The sequence below is a fragment of the Astyanax mexicanus genome, chromosome 20, assembly GCF_023375975.1.
Source record: "Astyanax mexicanus isolate ESR-SI-001 chromosome 20, AstMex3_surface, whole genome shotgun sequence".
In the NCBI taxonomy this organism is placed as follows: Eukaryota; Metazoa; Chordata; class Actinopteri; order Characiformes; family Acestrorhamphidae; genus Astyanax; species Astyanax mexicanus.
The window spans coordinates 37695539-37715352 of NC_064427.1; the positions used below are offsets into that span (position 1 = coordinate 37695539).

Below are 19814 nucleotides of genomic sequence, written 5' to 3' on the forward strand. Positions count from 1 at the left end.
TGGGCTCTTGTACATCACTGCCATATTCCAGGGAGTTTGGTCAGTTAGGAATAAAGGCAAACATCATGGAACTCCAGTTATATACACAAGTCATTCATACACTACGACACCACACAGCAGCCCAGAACACCGATTGTACGCTTATCATTAACCCCTCAGTCTTCTATGGTCTGAGATGAGACATCCAGGAGTAGCTTTATCTCATTTCAGCCTCAAATCTTTGCAGAACTTTTAGGCAGAAATAAAAAAAAGAAAACATGAATTGGTATTGCAAAAGTCATGTTTTAAATTTTGGGCCACAATTTACCTTCAATCAAGTTGTAGAGAACATTAGCTCATATTGCTGAACTGAAAACAGTCCTTCATTGCAGGATTCCTTCTCAGACTTTTCTCTTTTTCTCTCAGTCTGCGTGATCACACTCACGTCACACTCAAACATCACACGCATTATTCCACACAACATACAAACTGGATAAAAAAAAATATATATATATAAAAAAAGACAAAAAAGGAACACAAGTTTGCGGGAACATTTAAACCCTTTGTCTAGTCATATTGTGACGATTCACATCCAGGCTTTAAAACATGTCGTTTTATACCGGAATTCCACTTATTTTTCAAAAATCTGCATAATTCATTAATCACTGGGGGAAAAAAAGTAATTTGAAGCAGTTTGGTCTAAAATTTTAACATAGATGTCTTCACAGTGGTGGTGAAAAGGAGCAAAGGCCACAGTAGGAGTTTTACTCTACAGTAAAACATTACAGATTACAGTAATCTCTTCTTTAATTCCAATATCAACAGCAAACCTACTCACTTATTTTTATTAATAGACATTTCATATTCTATACTTGATTTATTTAATTGGTTTTTAATATTAGTTGTTTTAATAATTTATTTGTATTCAGTTTAATGATCAGGTTTTTGTTTTTTTACCTGTACTAGAATCTAAGAGCTAATTTTATTATTTTATTTTTTATTTAATTTAAGTGTATTTCTATTTAATTTATTTTAAAATTGAACCATTTTTGCCTGTTATATATATTTTTTTGTTTTATCTCTTTTGAATTGGTCACACAATTTAATTATTACTTACAATAACTTTTATATTGTAAAATATATAATTGAGCTATACTGATTATTATTAAATAATTGTTTATTCTCTTTTTTTTCATTTATTCCCTGCCTATTGTCAATAGTTGGCTGTGTTAAAAATAAGGCTCATCCTTAATGCATGAAATGAATGAAAATAAAGGTTTATGATGAATTAATATCTTCAAATTTATATATCTCAAAACTTTCATAAACTATGACCTAACTATTCTTAGTGACACTTATCCCAGGCTCCACCACCACTGTGAACAACTCTACCTTGCTAAATGTCTCTTAAATTTCAATATATATATTTTTTTTATTATTTATTTATTATTATGCTGGTATTTTGAAGAATTGGCGGAATTCTCTGTTAGTATTCAAAAAGAACTTTAATCCCCTTTAAACAACCTGTTTACTCCATATTACATTAGCACTGTGATCCACACCATGGAGGTACCAGTCAACTATGGTAGGAAAAGCCATACAAAATATACCAGAATCAACAATTTCAACAGATTCTCTAGAAACATATTTAGTGGTATTGCTTCATTTAGGTTCCTTCATTATCCATATATAGCTTAGCTCAAGTAAAAACCCTTTACACCCTCATTGTTGATGCTCTTAAAGACAAAATGTGCCATAAGAACGATTCTTTGGGACCGTGCAGGCTACAGAACAGGGGTCATCATTTGTGCCTCCCCTTGGAGAAGGGGCAGATGTCCAGCATGGTTTGGTGACCTCCATACTATAAAATAACCAAATGTTTTCAGACTTTTCTGAGCCCAAGAAGTCTAAAAACCATCATACTTTAAGTTTTTGAAGATAAGGACCAGAAATGATGACCCCCGTCATAAAAATAACCAGCCCTGGTTCCATAAAGATATTTTCAGGGAGTGTTTCTAGGTATAATACAAAGGATCACACTGTATTGCTGTATCAAGACTGCTGTGATAACATGTCCATTTTGGGTTTATGTTAACAGAACCGTACTAAATGTCATGGGACACAGGACTAGTATTGTTTGGACTGTCATCTTGAATATGGTGGAGGTCATTTTTGCAGTTTGTTTGTCCGCACAGACAATTCTAGCCAGACACTGCCGGTCACGATCATTTTATCATCCACTGCACTGTCCACTGTGGGTGATAATGCCTTCTGTAGTGTATTCCCAGTTCAAACATCACACTTTAGATTTAGGAAAGACAAATTCTGTCCATAACTTCGCAAATGGAATATCCCATCCATAATTTAGCGGGCCTTGCCATGAGCACGATAGCCAGTGTTCACTCACACCTCACTCACAAGATAACACCTCACTACTTGTACAGCTGTGAGTGTTCCCAAATCATCATCCTCTAAGGTAACACTACATGACGTACCCAAGATATCTGCATTTTAATAGGCTTAAAATAATAGTAGAACCCGTTCTAATGCTTCTGTAAACACTCAAAATGGGCACATTAAACATTTTATACCATAGTAAAGACCCATTTAACTAGGCAAAGAATCATTCAAGCATCCACCGTCTTTTTTTGATAAAGAATCCTGGAAGAACTTGTTTCTTTTTTTAAATCATGAATAATAATTTTAATCCAAGTCAAAAAGCAATAAGGGACTTTTATTTTGAAGGGTGCAAGATGTTGATTAAACTAACTGTGCAAATTTTGCATGGAGTGATTCAGTATTTTGAGGATGACAGTTTGCTTTTAGCTGCTTTTTTTGGGTTTTAAGGAAGAAATATTGGATCGCATCGGCCAGTAGTCACAATTTCAGTATTAGCAAGTATTGCCAAATTTTCTATAAAATGGATAAACAACAAGGAACTGATTAGAATATGAGTCATATTATATCATATTAGTGTGTTAGAAGTTACAACAGTGTTCTGAGACTGTAGGCGTAAAGTCAGGAAGTTAATGTGCATTTTTTTACTCTGTGGGTTCTTTTCGGGGACTAGCTTGGGGGAGGGGGTAAAAATAGAAATACATACATTCTTCATACTAAAGATTCTCTTGGTTTTAAGTAAATAAAAAAAACAACAAAACCAAAAGCAAAGACACCAAAAAAACAGTATGAATTGTAGTAGGCAAACCCAATGATTCCAATGGAAAACCACACCAAAAAAAACTCTCAGGACGTCGTAGTGTACAAGTTTTGGTCTGAGAATATAAACGATGGTCTAAACCACTGGCCAGGACTAATCAAAGCACATACAGTACAATAATAAATCATAAAGACAGCTATATACTACAGTTCTGATTAACATTTGATTGTTAACTTAAAATAACAAATATACAAACCAAAAAAAAAATCATCATACGGAAATTAGTACGTAATAATACCACAGAAATTTACCACAACTAACACAAACATCCTTAGACTGGCAAACTGCGGTTTACCCCTCTCTGTCCGTCTTTTCTATTCCTAACTGGTCTTGAAACTAACAGGTTCTCAAGCCTCTAGCTTAATAACAAAACTAAATCCAAAGGCATATCACATACAGTATAGAAAATATACTTCCAATGACAATTTGAAACATGGATTTCAGATGAATTGTTGAAGAGCTAAGATTACAGCGCAGGCACCAAACTTGAGCACCCAAAACGTTTTGTTCCAACGTTCAGGATCTCCTTAAACTATATTACTGAACAGAAAAGAGGGCACACTTACACATTTCTAGAAATGAATGACCTCAACACAAGCATGTGGTTCTAATTTCAGATTGGTTACATACAGAGTTTGTATGTATTCACATACAGAGATGACAAAATCCAATTTATCAGCTCTACAGACCATATGGGAGCACTTTGTAGTTATACACTTACAGACTGTTGTCTTCCTTTTTTCTCTGCATACTTTATTATCCTCCATTCACCTTGTTCTATATGAATCAGGATCCCTCAGGATCACCAAAGCCAAAGAGCAGGTGTGTTAGTGTGAGTTGTGCTGGTTATAGAATGGATTAGACACAGCAGTGCTGCTGGAGTTTTTAAACACAGTGTCAATAGAGAATAAACCAAAACTATTCAGCCAACAGGATAAAGAGTCATGTGAGCAGTGATAGATAGATAGAAGTACTAGAGGAAGACGAACACAAACCCTGCAGCAACAATATGGTCTATAGAGCTAATAAAATGGACAATGCGTCTAGAAACAAGGAAGTGGTCATAATATTCTGACACAAATAACAATGCAAATAAAATTGTTTTCAAAGACTGACATGAAGTTCAGTCAAGAATCTCAGGATATAAAATCACCACAAGTCGCACAAGTGTTTCTGTACCAATATGATCAACTATGATGACTATTGATGTGAATGTTCCCTTCTGGATCACAGGCTCTGATAAAGACTGATAAAGGACAAATGTTTATATGGTAAACATACAGTGTATCAATATTTTTAGCTGGACATTTATGAAAATAAATAACACAGATCTATTTTTGCCCCAGAACCCGTCTATAAACTCTTTCATTCTTTGAAAAATCAGAAACAGCAGTGCTCAAGTCTTCTCCACATCTACAGGTCCAGTTCCACAAGACAAACCCTGCGTTTTGGGGGGCGGGGACAATCTTGTTGGAAAAAAGAAAGTTCTTCTTTGTGTGGTCACTAGGGTTGGAGGAGAGAAGCTTTCTTCTCAGAGGCAGAGAGGAGGAGAGAAAGAGAAAGAGAAAAAGCAAGGTTCAAGGTCTACAGGAGCTCTGATTGATGCCCACAGGTTGCTTTCCCTGCAGGACACTTTGTGTTGACTACTGTTTAAACTGAAAACATGACGGCCTTTGGGATGACTGAAGATACAAGCTGTGTTTATTGTCACGGTGGTCAAACACAATTTTAGGAAGAGATAAACAGGAGATAAAGAGGAAGAGAAGAGGTTTGGGATGAAAAAGGCAGTAGCCCCCATCTTCCACAGCTGCTAGTGGATGGTCAGCCTTCTGCTGCCCTGCTGCTGTACAGGCTAGACTGCATGACTGGGGCTGGTGGTCGCTCAGTCTGGGTAATAAACCGGTCATAGGAAAAAGAGGGGCGGGGCCAGGGGGAGGTATGGGCACTTTCACTGCTCCTCCAGCCAGGACGGTTTGTCGTCTCCTGGCGGTTTGAGCTTTATGTTGAACTGCTTGAGGGTCTGTTCCAACTGCTGCTGGTTCCCAGCGAAGTAGGCAGAGATGGCATTGTGGAAAAGGAGAAGCTGCTTGTGCATCACTTTCACCTGCCAGAAGGAAAAAAACACAATCAAGCATTTAGCATTTAGACCAGGGGTGTCCAAACTACGGCCCGCGGGCCATTTGCAGCCTGTTTCCTTTTTTGGAGCGGCCTGCGAGGTATTTTAGAAATAGAATGAAAGTTGGCCCACTGTTAAGCAGGTTTTTATAATGTGAGATTCAAAGTTTGAATGCTAGGTGTCAGAAACGGGCCAAAGAGTCTACAAGCGGATAGGGTGCGCATTTCTAGCGCAGAAAAATGGGCCAAAGAGTCTAACAGCAGAGAGGGTGCGCATTTCTAGCGCAGAAAAACGGGCCAAAGAGTCTAAAAGGGGAGAGAGTGCGCATTTCTAGCGCAGAAAAACGGGCCAAAGAGTCTAACAGCGGAGAGGGTGCGCATTTCTAGCGCAGAAAAACGGGCCAAAGAGTCTAAAAGCGGAGAGGGTGCGCATTTCTATGTTATGTCTATGTTAATCCTTTACAGCTTCAAAAACATGTATTATGCAAATTAGGCGATGACGTCGTTTAGCAACTTCTAGCAACTTTTAGTAGATTTTAGTAGGGGAAAAAAATCGATTTAAATCGAAAATCTGATAATTTTTTTTTTTTTAGGGGCCATATTGTCCAGCTCTACTTTTGATGTAGTAAAAGATGATAAAGCGTACTAACCTTTGTTGAATGCCCCCCTCATTCTCCCGCAGCTTTCTAAGATCCAGTAATTTTGTGCTTTTTGCCCAGCACTCATTACAACGGGCACTTCGGAGCATATTTTGCCCTGATAAATTGCTTTTTACACCATTGTCCAGGCTCAAAGTAGCTCCATACTTCATTTCATTGGTAGAACACCTTCCTCAATACTAATAAATGAACTGGGGGCGCATGGCTGACGCCTCCAATATAGTGGCCAACTTCTACACAAGGAGGCAGACTATGCAGCATCTATGTATATATGTCTTTGCTTGTGACCAGTACAGCGATGGTGGCTCTCGGAGCTGAAGCTAGCACTATGGAATGTAAACAGTGTTTTTTTAATAAGCTTCTTGTGCACTATTAATGCTTCATTTAAAATGTCTGAGATCTCTGGATTCTACCAATAAGGTCTGGAGCTAATTTGAGCCTGGATAATGGTGTAAAAAGCGATTTATTGGGGCAAAATATGCCTTAAGCAGCCGTTGTAAAGAGTGCTGGGCAAAAAGCACAAAATTACTGGATCTTGGAAAGCTGTGGGAGAGCGGAGATGTGCTATTCAACAAAGGTTAGTACTCTTTATCATGGTTTTACTACACCCAAAGTCAAATTTACCAGAGTTCTCCTTTAATATGACAGAATGAATACCTTGTTTTCCTCGAGGAACTTGAGTTTGATAGTGACGTCACTGCGAAGTCTCTCGTATTTGTCCTTCTGGACCTGGTACTGCTGCTGAGCGGCGTCGATGCGGGCCATGGTCACAGCATCTCGGGGCCCCATATTTAGCTCCTCCAGATCAGCCCTGTAAGCATCATACTCCAACCTACAGACCAGGAGACCAGACAAAAGAAGAATTCTGTATTTGAGAAAAGCAGTTTATATACTTTTTAACCTATTCAACTGTTTGACTTTCTAAAGCCCTGTCTGGAAAGGATTAGTTTCTCAGGGGGTGCTGGGAGTAATTTCCTCTTTTATGGGGGTCCTCTGTGATTTTATTCCTGTCTGGAAGAACCATGTATGTGTTTTCCTCAGACGTCCCCTGAGAAAATTACAGGCTGAATTACCTACTTTTTTTCGCCCTTTTTCGGTCCTCTGGTGAAGTTAGTTCTGTCTGGACTCACATCTCTGAGTTTCGTCTCCTCGCGTTCAATAAAACAGCTATTTGTCCACTGCTACGCACCGTAATTACACTTGGGGCACGCGTTTCCACGGAGATACACGTAAACACAACAGCGAGTGGAAATGGAGGAGCTACTGAACGTGATGTCATGTGACAGAGAAAGCCAAAAAAAAAAAAAAACTCTGGTTCTCTTGATTTTTTAACTGCAGTCCAGATGCAATAGTTTTATCACTGAGTAGAAGTGTGAAACATTTTCACATACAGTCCCCTGAGAAACCTCAAGTTCAGGCACCTGTACAAAACTGTCAAGATTTTAAGGTGGCATACCTTAAATCCAGTGTTTTTTTTTTCTTCCATACATATATACATACATACATACATACACATATATATATATATATATATATATATATATATATATATATATATATATGTATATATATGTATATATATATATATATATTTGCATTGTAGATTAATACTAAAGTCAGACCAGAATATGTTTTACACTGTAGATTCTCCAAAGTAGAACCTCTTGCTTAGCTAACAGTTTTGCACAGTTTGGCATTTTCCCAGTCAGCTTTATGAGGTCGAGTCACCTGAAATGACTTTCAGTTAACAGCTGTGCTGAACTCGTCAAGAGTTAATTACTTGAATTTCTTGCCTCTTAATAAAGTGTTTGAGAGCATCAGTTGTAAAGTAGTGAAGAGGTAGAGTTGCAGGTATACAGTGAATAGCTCTATTAAAAATGACTTAAATAAATTAAAGTCAGTCAAAAAAGAAGTTTGAAAGTATACTCAAGTGTACTTGAATGTTTAATGAAGATCATCAAACATTATGATTAAACTGGCTCTCACCAGTAAAGTGAGACCAAGATTCACCTCTGTTAAACAGGATAAATTCATCAGAGTTACCAGCCTCAGAAAATGCAAGTTGACAGCTCCCCAGAGAGGAGCACCTAAATACTTTACAGAGTGTTTAGGTTTGTTTAACATGTTTAAGTTACTACATGATTCCTCGTGCATTCCTTTATAATCCGGATGACTTCAGTATTCATTTACAATGTAGGATAAAATAGTAATAGATAAGGCTGCAGATCCAGGGGTTCATGGACAGAGGGAATTGTGGTAAACTGAGATGCTGGTGCTGTTGTTCTCCCACTGCACACGGTCACTCAGGTTTGTGGACGGTGGAGTGGGTGGATGCTGGTGTTTCAGGGTGCCTCCATGTCTATGTTACCTTCTGGCTCTCTCCCTTTAGTTAGGCTGTTTTATTTAGCTCTGCCGGAGTCATTAGAAAATGATCACACTCTGATAATATTTTATATTCCCTGTTTTACATAAATCCAGTTAAAACTAATTCCATCTCTCCGCCTTCCTCCGAGTTACTGACCGCCCACCTGTCTGACCCCCGATACTGATGTTGGACCCTCAGGCTCTCGCGTCTCCTGTCCGGCCAGACTGATGGAATTTCTGAAGTCAGCTCTTCTCCATCCACCACCCACCACAGATCAGCTGCTCATCATCCATCTTACTCTCCACTACAGAATACATCCAAGCCATTAGTGGCGCTATTATACTCCTGAATATATAAAAACCACGTGGATGTATAAAAGACTTTTTAAATTGTAATTTAAAAGCTGTTTGACCAGTGGTAGGATGGTCCCCCCCTTAAATGTGAGTCTTGGTCCTCCCAAGGTTTCTTCCTCCTCCTGCAGCTCTGAGGGAGTTTTTCCTTGCCTCCGCGCTCACTGGGGGTTCTGTATTATGTATTTTCTATGTTTAATGTTTTGCCTGATTCTTTGTCCTGTAATCATGTTTCTGTAAAGCTGCTTTGTGCCAACACCAGTTGTAAAAAGCGCTATACAAATAAATTTGATTTGATTTTTGATTTGATAATAGTAAATTACTGTTGTTGTCTGCTGAAATGAAATGAAATGCCTGCGGTTTTGCTTAGTTAGTACCTACAACCGGATTCCTTACCTTGCGTTCTCATACATCTTGATGGTCATGAGCGTGTCCTCCATAGTTTTGTTGACGAGTGTGTTGATGCTGGATACGAAAAAGTTGATGGCGCCCAGCAGGGTCTCTCCATTCTTACACAGCAGTTTTTGGGTTTCTGCATTGTAGCCAAATTCATCCTGCAGTTAAAACAGCAGCACAGAAAAAGACATCAGTAAAACTGCAAACCCTGCAATACAGCATTATACAACAAATACAGCTTCTACAGCTGTGTGTTATTCAGAGCCTCTTGACCAACTGTATCTCCGTGTGGTACGGCGACACTACTGCGACGGACTGTACACGCCTGCAGAGAGCGGTAAAGACTGCGGAGAAGATCATCAGAACTCCACTGCCCTCTCTGCAGAGCATCTACCACCAGAGAGAGTCCTCAGGAGAGCTGCCTCCATCCTCAAAGACTCTACCCACCCCCAGCATGGACTGTTCACACTTCTGCCTTCAGGCCACAGAGGTACAGAAGTGTGAAATGCAAAACCACCAGGCTAAAAAACAGCTTCTTCCCCACTGCTACCAGACTCTTGAACCTACCTCAGAAATAAAAATTAACCTTACTCTCTTCACGCTTACATGTACATGTAATAATATCCATAACACATTGCTGTTTTCATGTATATATTTCCATCCTGGATGTAAATTTAACACCAACTTAATATTTATATTTAATTAGTTTATTTCTTTCATTATTGTATATTTTCTACTTTTATCTTTACGCAGCATACTTGTCGAGGAGCAAAGAAAGAATTTAATTGTACGAGGAAACTTGTTTTTTAGTGTGCACATCACAATAAACTCAATACAAGACTATACACAGCAATCAATAACTGTTTACTAATTAATTTTTACAATCAGAAGTTCAGAGGTCATTCTGGGGTTCCTTTTTGCTTTCCCCCAGTAATAAATAATTAACTGCAACTGTGACTTCTGTGCATCATCAATCATTACACCTTTAATGATTAGTGATCTCACCCGCAGCTCTGGAGATTTCTGACTGAGGTCAGCGAAAGTGTCCCCCAGTGCGTGCTGCGTCTGCACCATGCTGTAGAAGTGGTTGGTAAGGGCACGGGCCAGGCGCAGGACGTTCTCGTACTTCCGCTTCGTGTCCCGCAGGACCTCAATCTGAGCCTCCAGCTCCAGGTCCACAGTCCTCGAGCCACGTCCAAAACGCTCCGAGATCATCTGCTTAGTGCACTGTGAGTGGAACCGCAAAGAACAGAAACAAAAAAGAATTAAAAATCCTAATTTCTAGGAAAAGTAAAGGCATGTTTATATATTCTTGAGGTTTTGGATGGAGGTGGAATTAGGCATCTAGCTGTTTGCATTTACTCACAAATGACTAGGGGTGTGACGAGATCTCGCGAGATTAAAACGGACGATATTTCTCGTCAGGCTTAAGCCTGTCTCGCGGAGCAAAAAAACAGTTAAGTGTGGATTTTTTAAGAGGGATCTGGCAACCCAGTAACAATAGCGATAGAGTGTGGTGGAGAGCAGCTGAAGAGGAAAATTCAGGTATTTGTATAGAAGATGCTTCTGCTTATTTTTAAGTTGTATGTCTGGCTGCATTTTGGCTCCAGTGGAAACAATATATAAATACTGTAAGTAAATCCTACACGTGACTGTTTCATAGACAGCTGTACTAATGCATTAGCTCTGTCTCTGTTTGCACTTCAAGCATAGTCTTAATATAACTGGTTATGGTTATGAATAGTTAAATTACAAGAGATTTAGGAGAAAAAAACACAAACCATAGTCTTAATATGACTGGTTGTGGTTTGCACTTATTGTTTGCACTTTATAAGAGCTAGAAAAGTTTTATTTTTTTATTTTTTTTATACATATTCTTATTTCTATTTCTTATAGAATCCATGTGTGAGAGAAACCAGTCTGCGTTTTATGATTGTCATTTTTCATTTTTGATGTTTTCTTAAAAATTTTATTTTTAAATCTCGTCTCGTGATATTAGTGTCTTGTCACACCCCTACAAATGACTTAAAAATAAAAATAATTAAAAATAAGTCATATACAAACTTAACAAAAGTGTCAATCTCAGCAAACACAAAGACTAGATTTTTTTATTTTCACTGATAGTGATGCAGCCCCAGTGTGGAATTTCCACCTACCGTTCTCGCAAAAAAAGATTAAAAGAGTAATTCAGTTGGACCATAAAGCTTCTGTGAAATGATTTGATTAAATTATACTGCATTAAGACCAAGGTAGACTCATTGTTTCCTTGAGCAATGTCATAGAAAATATTTTTTGGTTCCATTAAGAACTAATTATTTACAGTGTCTTGCAAAAGTATTCATACCCTTTGAACTTCTTCACATTTAAAGATTTTAAGTGATAGATCAACACAAAGCAGCACATAACTGTACCTATATCTCTTCCTGTAAATATATATAGAACCACCTTTCACTACATTTAGATCTACAGGTATGTCTCTAACAGCTTTCCGCATCTAGATCTTTATTACACAATTGGATCTTCTTTGCCAGGTTGGATGGAGAGCTTCTGAGAACAGCAATTTTCATGTTTTGCCACAGAAGCTCAATGGGATTTAGGTCAGGATTTTGACTGGGTCATTCTAACACATGAATATTCTTTGATCTTAACTATTCCACTGTAGCTCTGGCTGTATGTTTAGGGTCATTGTCTTGCTGGAAGGTGAATCTCAAGTCTTTTGCAGCCTCCAACTGGTTATCTTCCAGAATTGCCCTGTATGTAGCTCCATCCAACATCCTATCAACTCTGACCAGCTCTTCCTGTCCCTGCTGAATAAAAGAGAAGCATTCCCACTGTGAAACATGGTGGCGGCAGCATCATGCTGTGGGAATTGTGTGTTCAGGTCTGATTTGACCACAGCACCTTCTTCCACATATTTGCTGTGTCCCCTACATGGCTTGTGGCAAACTGCAAATGGCAAAATATTTTTCCAGTTACACTTTTCAGATTTTTATTTGATTCTTAAAAAAAAAATAAAACATGCATAACTTTTATTCCACTTCAAATTTATTTCACTTCTTTGTGTTGGTCGATCGCTTAAAATCTCAATAAAGTACATTTAAGTTTGGTTGTAAGGTGACAAAATGTGAAAAAGTCCAAGGCGTATGAATACTTTTGCAGGCCACTGTAAAAGAAGAGCCTGTAAATAGGTAAATAATCTTTACATTAACTTTTTTAAAAGACTAAAGAAGGCCTTACTCACACCTCCAACAAACATTCTTTTAAACTATTTTATTTCCACCTCATACTTTTTTCATTGTGGCTTAATCTGCCTTTTTTTTTTGTTAATCGATTGATTTTAATCAATGCTTTTAGACTCTAAAAATACAAAAAAATTAGACAGACAAGTTTGCATTTTTACCCAATACCAGTATTAAGCAAATGCACACTGTATGACCATCAATATGCATACCACAGTATTCCAAAGCATGCTATACCACTGCAAGCTTAAAGCGGTTCTTCTGGTCCATTTATAGCAAAAAAGTTCACACACAACATAAAAAACAAAGGACAGAAAAATGGCAAGAACAGAGATTCAAGGTTTCTGAACCACGGACACCTCTAGGTGTGAACTGTAACTTTCAGTTCAGCTTGATTCATTCTCTTAGGAATGTAAGCAACCATGTTTATGTCTGCCCACTTCTGATTTATCCACACCCACTGCTTGTATGGGAAATGGAGCAAAACCATAAGATAAGGCAGACAGTAAAATACACCAACTCAATTCTCAGGATAAAATAAAACTAGCATACACATGTTTTAGCACGTACGGTTTCCACATAATCCAGTCTGTGCCAAACCAGCCCCCACAGTTCTCTTAGGAAAGTGTATTTCATCTCACCAAACCCCCATATATCTGCTTTTTAATCACATATAAATATGGAATCATTCGTCAAAAATATATGATCCTGTTTGTTTTTTTTAAATCTCACGAAGATCACAATCACGGAAATGTGAGAGAGGTTTTATTGAGTGGTGCTTGACATCTTTTGAACCCTAAAAGTACGGCAGATAAGGAGAATCAGTACAAAAATTAAAAAAAAAAAAAAAATGTAAAAGATGGTCATATAAATATTTTTAAGGAAAATTCTCCAATATTAACGGTATATTGTGTGAACCCCTTGTGCAGCATTAACTGCAACTAACCATTTTTGTAACTGTTAAGTTGTCCAGCTAGGAGAAACTTGAAAGCCAATTCCTTTTTTTGTAAAAAAAAAAAAAAAAAAAAAAATCCTTTAAATCCTTTAGTTTTCCCAACAATCGTCATGGTGCTTTTTAATCCAGTGTGTCTTTATGCATATTTTTTTGCCAGTTAGGTTGTTAGGAGCAGTAAACCACTCCCCGCTGAAGTACAGAGCTATACAGGAGTTTCAGTTTAGTTCTCCAGCACCGGGGCTGGAGTAGCATTAGCATTAGCTGCTAACCGCTATTTCCCCATTTAGAGGTGAGTAAAATCGGCCTGTAGCCTGCTGCTAAGCCGAGTAGCATTAGTATTAGCCGTTCAGCAGGGAGTGTATCGGACTATACCTGCGAGTTTACTGTGTTAAAACAAGCCACGTGGGACAAACCACTAGCTAATATCGCCCTGGCTTACTGAGGGTTCCTCAGTGCGCTGCCGCTAATACTCCAGACTTAGGGCTAGGCAAGGCAAGGCAAGTTTATTTATATAGCACCTTTCAAACACAATAGTCATTTAAAGTGCTTTACAAATTGGAAAATGTAAAGAGAAGTCAAATTACAAATACATGTAACAATAAAAATGGAATTAAAAGAATAGATTAAGAATAAAGGATGGATAAAACATGATTCAAACATGATTAAAAGAAAGATAAGTCAAATTAAAAACATGTAAAAGAATAATTGTAATTTAAGAAAATAGTTTAAGAACAATGTTAAAAGAAAATAAAAAAGTTAAAGTAAATACAAGACATTATAATAAAAAAATATTCAAGTAATGAAAAAGTTAAGGACAAAAATCAATATAACAACGTGCACGGCAGAGAAAGTTACACAGAAAACGCAGCTAAACAGATGTGTCTTCAGCATTTTCTTAAAAGAGGTTACAGTTTTGCGCATCTCACAGCTTCTGGAAGTTTATTCCAACTAACTGCAGCATAATGTCTGAAAGCTGCCTCACCGTGTTTAGTTCTGGCTAGAGAAATTTTAGAATCTAAACTTACTATAAATAAACAGAAGTGACTTACTTACCCAAATAAACAGTTTTCAGGTAAGAAATCTGTGTGGATTTACATCCAGCAATCGTTTGACTTTTAAATAAAGTAATTTTTTTCCTATAGTTTTGTTTACTTAGCTTAGCTTTACTTAACTTAGTAAGATAGCACCACCCAGCGGCGAGACCTGCTGAATTAGAATAGTGTCTATTAAAATGCGTCTTATAATCCAGTGTCCCTTATGTATGAAAACAGGGCAGAAAATACATGTTTATTAATAGTACGCCTTATAATCCGGTGTAACAGAAATTTCAATTAGTGACCTGGTTTAGTGACCGTTAGGGGTGGGCGATATTTCTCTAAAATAATATCACGATACTTCATGGTATTTTCACGATAACAATACTTTTGGCGATATGACACTGATTTAGAAAAAATATTTAGAATTTTATTACTGCATGCAATATGATATGGCTAACTGTGATATTAAAAAAAATAATTTTATCAGATTTGTAACAGAAGTCAATGATCCAGAATGTCATGATATTAGTAATGCACTCCAAATATCATCATATATCCAGGATTAAAGTTATATAATCTGTCTCTAATAGATATATACTGGGAAATGAGAACAGTGTGAGTTTTTATTTTGCTAAAAAAACTGCAAAAAAGTAGTACTCTGATGCGATTATTAGGGATGAGTGATATGGCACGATATTTTAGGGCATAATATCGTTCACGATATTCAACATTTTGGGCGATATTATCACGTATGATACGGCACACCCCTAGTGACCGTACAGCAGTTGGGAAAAAGCTGTTTTTGAGTTTGACTGATTTTGTTGGTAGGGACCTGTAGCGTCTACCAGAAGGCATGAGTGTGAACAGATGATGTGCAGGGTGAGAGGGGTCAGAGGTGATTTTTATTGCTTGTTGCGTGATGCGTTTGTGATGCAATGTGTGGATGGATGGGTGGGTGTGGCCTATGATTTTTATGATTTGTCTATTATAAGCTGTAGTTTTTTGCGTGAATGAGTGTCCATATTTCTGTAGCAGACTATTATAGATGAGGTGGGTATGCTTTGAATGATGGTGGTGTAAAAACTTTCGTTGGCTTTTTTGTAGATTTATTGTAAATGCTGTCTCCATTTGAGCGTTTACCTAATGTACCTAATACATTAGGAATTTGAATGAGTCAGAGATAGTGATGGGTTGACTGGAGATGAAGATGGGTGTTTTGTACGTGGGTGAATGTGAATAATCGACTGTCGTCTATATATTTTTTAATTTGAGTCTCTATCTACTAGAGGTGTGACGAGATCTTGTGGCACGATATTTCCACGATATATCGTGGTAAAAAAAATTGTTTAGTGTGGTTTTAAGCGGGATCTGGCAACACAGCAGGAGTGCAACTACGTACTAAAATTTATTTGGGGCTTTTATTTGGCGCCCCATACGTCGCATAGGCTGCATACCCCCTTTTTAAGTTGTATGTTTGGCTGTATTTAAGGAGATTTAGGAGAAAAAAACCCACAAACCATAGTCTTAATATGACTGGTTGTGGTTTGCACTTATTGTTTGCACTATAGAAGACATAGAAAAGTTTTATTTTTTATTCTTATTCTTATTTCTATTTCTTATAGAATCATTGTGAGAGAAAACAGTCTGTTAAGTTTGTGTTATATGATTTTGTCAAATAATCACTAGCTTTCAAGCCATTTTTCATTTGACGTTTTCTTAAAAATTATTTTTTAAATCTTGTCTCGTTCTCGTGAACCCAGTATCGTGTCTCGTCTCGTGATATTAGTGTCTCGTCACACCCCTACTATCTACTTTTAGGATTTCAGGATGTGAAAATCTGATTAAGTTTTAGGTCAATTTTATGCAGAAACAAAATTCTAAAGGGTTTCAATAACCTTCAATAATGTACAGTTAGTAATGTTAAACTGTTTGGATTTGGCTCCCCCTGCAGGCCAAATAGGAGTAGGAGTTCTGGGGGAACCCAAAGCACTCTAACATGTCAGGGATTCTAACTAATTGATGAACTGAATAAAGTGTGTTGAAGCAGATGAAACGCACACCGCACAACTGGGACTCAGAACAACCGTATGAGCACATGTCTGAGGGAAACTGTTTAGCAAACAGGCTTGTTCCCTGATCTGTGCCACTGAGCTCAACAGAAACACAGATTTGTGGGAATTGTGGCAGCAATATAAAAAAAGCACTGTTTATAGTTTAACAGCTCAGCTCTAACAGGATGCAGTGGCAAGACAACTTGGCAACAGTACAGCAGTTCCCGAGATACTTACGTAACTATGTGAAGCTAAGCTTCTTGGGAAATACGAAGAAGCATTTATGAATGAGAAGTCTCTGTGATCCTCAAAAGTGACATTAAAAAGGAATAGTTCAGTGAACAATGTAATTTAAACTCTCTAATTAACTTTAAGCCACATGTAGTCAATTAGCCAAGAGATGTTCCAGGATTGGAAGTTTCTTCTCTCAGTTTGGAACCAGAACTATGATGTTAATCAAGCTAACAGAAGATAATAGGATTTTATATACACTGTCAGACTATGGAAACCTATAGTGTTCTGCTGTTCCTGCTCAGATTAAATGCAGTGAACTGATGGTAGCATCCTGTAAAATTATTACAATCCAATGCCATTTTTTATAGTTTGATGTACATGAATTCTTTAGGAGACAGTCACAGATGCCACATTTTATTTTCAGATGGTCATAGGCTACTTAAATATAGTGCTGGACGATATGGCCAAAATTTATATCACGATATATTCCTTAAATTTCGGTCGATACGATATAATTTCGATATTGATATAAATACTTTGAAGGCCTCAGAAAACTGCTAAGAAGCCCTGCAATCCCTGTAGCACTGCGAATTTAAATTATTATATAACTGTGTATTTGCACTTTTTGTATTGCTGGCATCAGATACCCTCATTATATGCACATCTATCTATCTATCTATCTATCTATCTATCTATCTATCTATCTATCTATCTATCTAATGGAAATATGTACCTACTACTGTCTGAAAATTTAATTTAAGACTTTGAAACCTCCTTTCACAAAAACTGTAATACTTTAGAAATAAAAGTAGTCAAAATAAATGAATGCTCAATATTATTTGCATATAGCAAAATAATAACATGACATCCCTGTCAAACATAAGCCTATATAACTATTACCAATAAAAATAACTTTAAATTACAACAGAGGCAGAGCTTCTTATTCTTTGTGAACAAATTTAACAGATTAAAACAAGTGTTTCAACTAGGATATAGAATACAAGAAGCCTTTATATACATAAAAGCAACAAGATTTTCCCATCAAATAAACAAACCTACAGGCTCTATCAACTATGAATAACTTAGTTACAACATAAGCTATAAAAGTGCTTCAGTCAGTATAAGAAACATATTGTATGTAGTGGAGTTGCTTGAAGTGGTGGAACAGATTAGATGTATTAACATTACCGCTGCTGGTCGGCTGCACTCTCCGGCACAATTTGCAGCAAAGCGGCAAGGGAGGGGACCCGCGGCCGGCCTCGAGGACCCGCGGCCGAGCGAGCGGACCCGCGGCCGGCCTTGAGGATCCGGGGCCGACCGAATCGAGTCTACCTTAGCCTTGGATCCGCTCGTCCCGGCTCTGTTTGGCTCCAGCGCGAGACATATGTGCTGCGTAGCGAAGCGGACCCGAGCCTAGCCATTTTAATGTAGCCTTGCCTAGCCTAGCCTATTTGGCTACGTGACTGTGTGGTTACGTCATCACGCACTGACGTAGCCCAGCTACGGGGGCTGAATGTGTTGAGCTCTGCGGCGAGCTGACGCCAGTAAAAAACGCCTGTCCGTGATTCTAATACATATCGATATACCACAAAACTGATATCACCGTTATTGAAACATTTCTTATCGCGATAAATACCGATATCGAATTATTGTCCAGGCCTACTTAAATATATCACATTTATAATCACATTTTTACATTAATAGCTGAATGTGTTTCTCTGTAATAATAATAATACAATATACCAGCCCTGCTTAAAATGCTTAAAAATGAGATGCAAATATTAAGAGAAGTCTTTAAAATTCTGTCAATACGACAACAATCAGTCATACACTGCACAAATCTGGCCTTTATGGAAGAGTGGCAAGAAGAAAGCCATTTCTCAAAGATCCATAAAAAGTCTTGTTTAAAGTTAAAGCCACAAGTCACCTGGGAGACACACCAAACATGTAGAATAAGGTGCTCTGGTCAGATGAAACCAAAATCTAACTTTTTGGCCACAATGCAAAACGTTATGTTTGGCGTAAAAGCAACACAGCTCATCACCCTGAACACACCCACAATCCCCACTGTCAAACATGGTGGTGGCAGCATCATGGTTTGGGCCTGCTTTTCTTCAGCAGGGACAGATTTGAGAAGATGGTTAAAATTGATGGGAGGATGGATGGAGACAAATACAGGAGCATTCTGGAGGAAAACCTGTTGGAGTCTGTAAAAGACCTGAGACTGGGACGGAGATTTACTGCATCTTCCAACAAGACAATGATCCAAAACATAAAGCTGCTAAATAAATAAACGTATGCAGGTGTTTGAATGACCAAGTCAAAGTCAAGACCTGAATCTAATGGAGAATCTGTGGAAAGAGCTGAAAACTGCAGTTCACAAACCAACGCTCTCCATCCTACCTTTATAAGGAAGAATAGGCAAAAAATTCAGTCTCTCAATGTGCAAAACTAATAGAGACAAACCCCATGTATTAACACAAGGGGGCTGAATAATATTGCACGCCCCACTTTTCAGTTTTTTATTTCCCAAAAAGTTTAAAATATCCAGTAAATTTTGTTCTCATTCACGGTTGTGTCCAACTTGTTGTTGATTCCTCACAAAAAAATTAAAATTTTATATCTTTACGTTTGAAGCCTGAAATGTGGCAAATGTTGAAAAATTATTTAATTTTAAAACACAGGCATATAGTTACTGACTTAATGTGGCAATTGGGCAGGTTCTCTCGATACCAATATATTTCAATATCAAATTATTGTCCAGTAAAAGCATGCATAGTAGAAATGAGAGGTGGAGCCATGTGATCAATGACCAATCGCCACCCAATAAACTTGCACAACCAATAAACTTGTCTTTTAACAGAAATTAAAAAAGGGCATTACCACACAAAGATGGCTCGGGTAACTACACAGCAAGTTGGTGCATACATCAATATATACCATTTATTATGCTGAAATGCCTACCTTATAGGTGTTCATGCTCCATTTCTTCATCATGTCAAACTTCTCCACTGCGACGCCTCTTGTGGCCTCCTCTGCCATCGCAGACGAGCTGCTGCTGTGGTGCATGCTGGATCCTAAACAAACGCAGACAGGCAGGCATCTCAGGTCTCAATCCAGATCATCAAATCTCATATTAATCCTACTCATCACATTCATTCTCACAGCAGAGAAGCAGCAGTGAACAGTGGGCTGCAGCATGTATGTGGGTGAGGTG

At 37.9% G+C, this 19814-nt stretch overlaps 1 protein-coding gene across 5 annotated transcripts in view; it reads right to left on the reverse strand.

Annotated features, from left to right (window-relative positions):
* Positions 1 to 1113: 1113 nt before the first annotated feature.
* arfip2b (ADP-ribosylation factor interacting protein 2b) overlaps positions 1114 to 19814 on the reverse strand; it is a 46913-nt gene continuing 28212 nt past the window's right edge. For all 5 annotated transcript variants that reach the window (XM_049468956.1, XM_049468954.1, XM_022681443.2 and 2 more), the window contains 5 exons: positions 19562 to 19674; positions 10087 to 10308; positions 9082 to 9239; positions 6628 to 6802; positions 1114 to 5300 (listed from right to left, as the gene is read on the reverse strand). In XM_049468956.1, the coding sequence (XP_049324913.1) occupies positions 5145 to 5300; positions 6628 to 6802; positions 9082 to 9239; positions 10087 to 10308; positions 19562 to 19674 (824 nt within the window). In that variant the 3' untranslated portion in view covers positions 1114 to 5144. The remainder of the gene's footprint in view (positions 5301 to 6627; positions 6803 to 9081; positions 9240 to 10086; positions 10309 to 19561; positions 19675 to 19814) is intronic.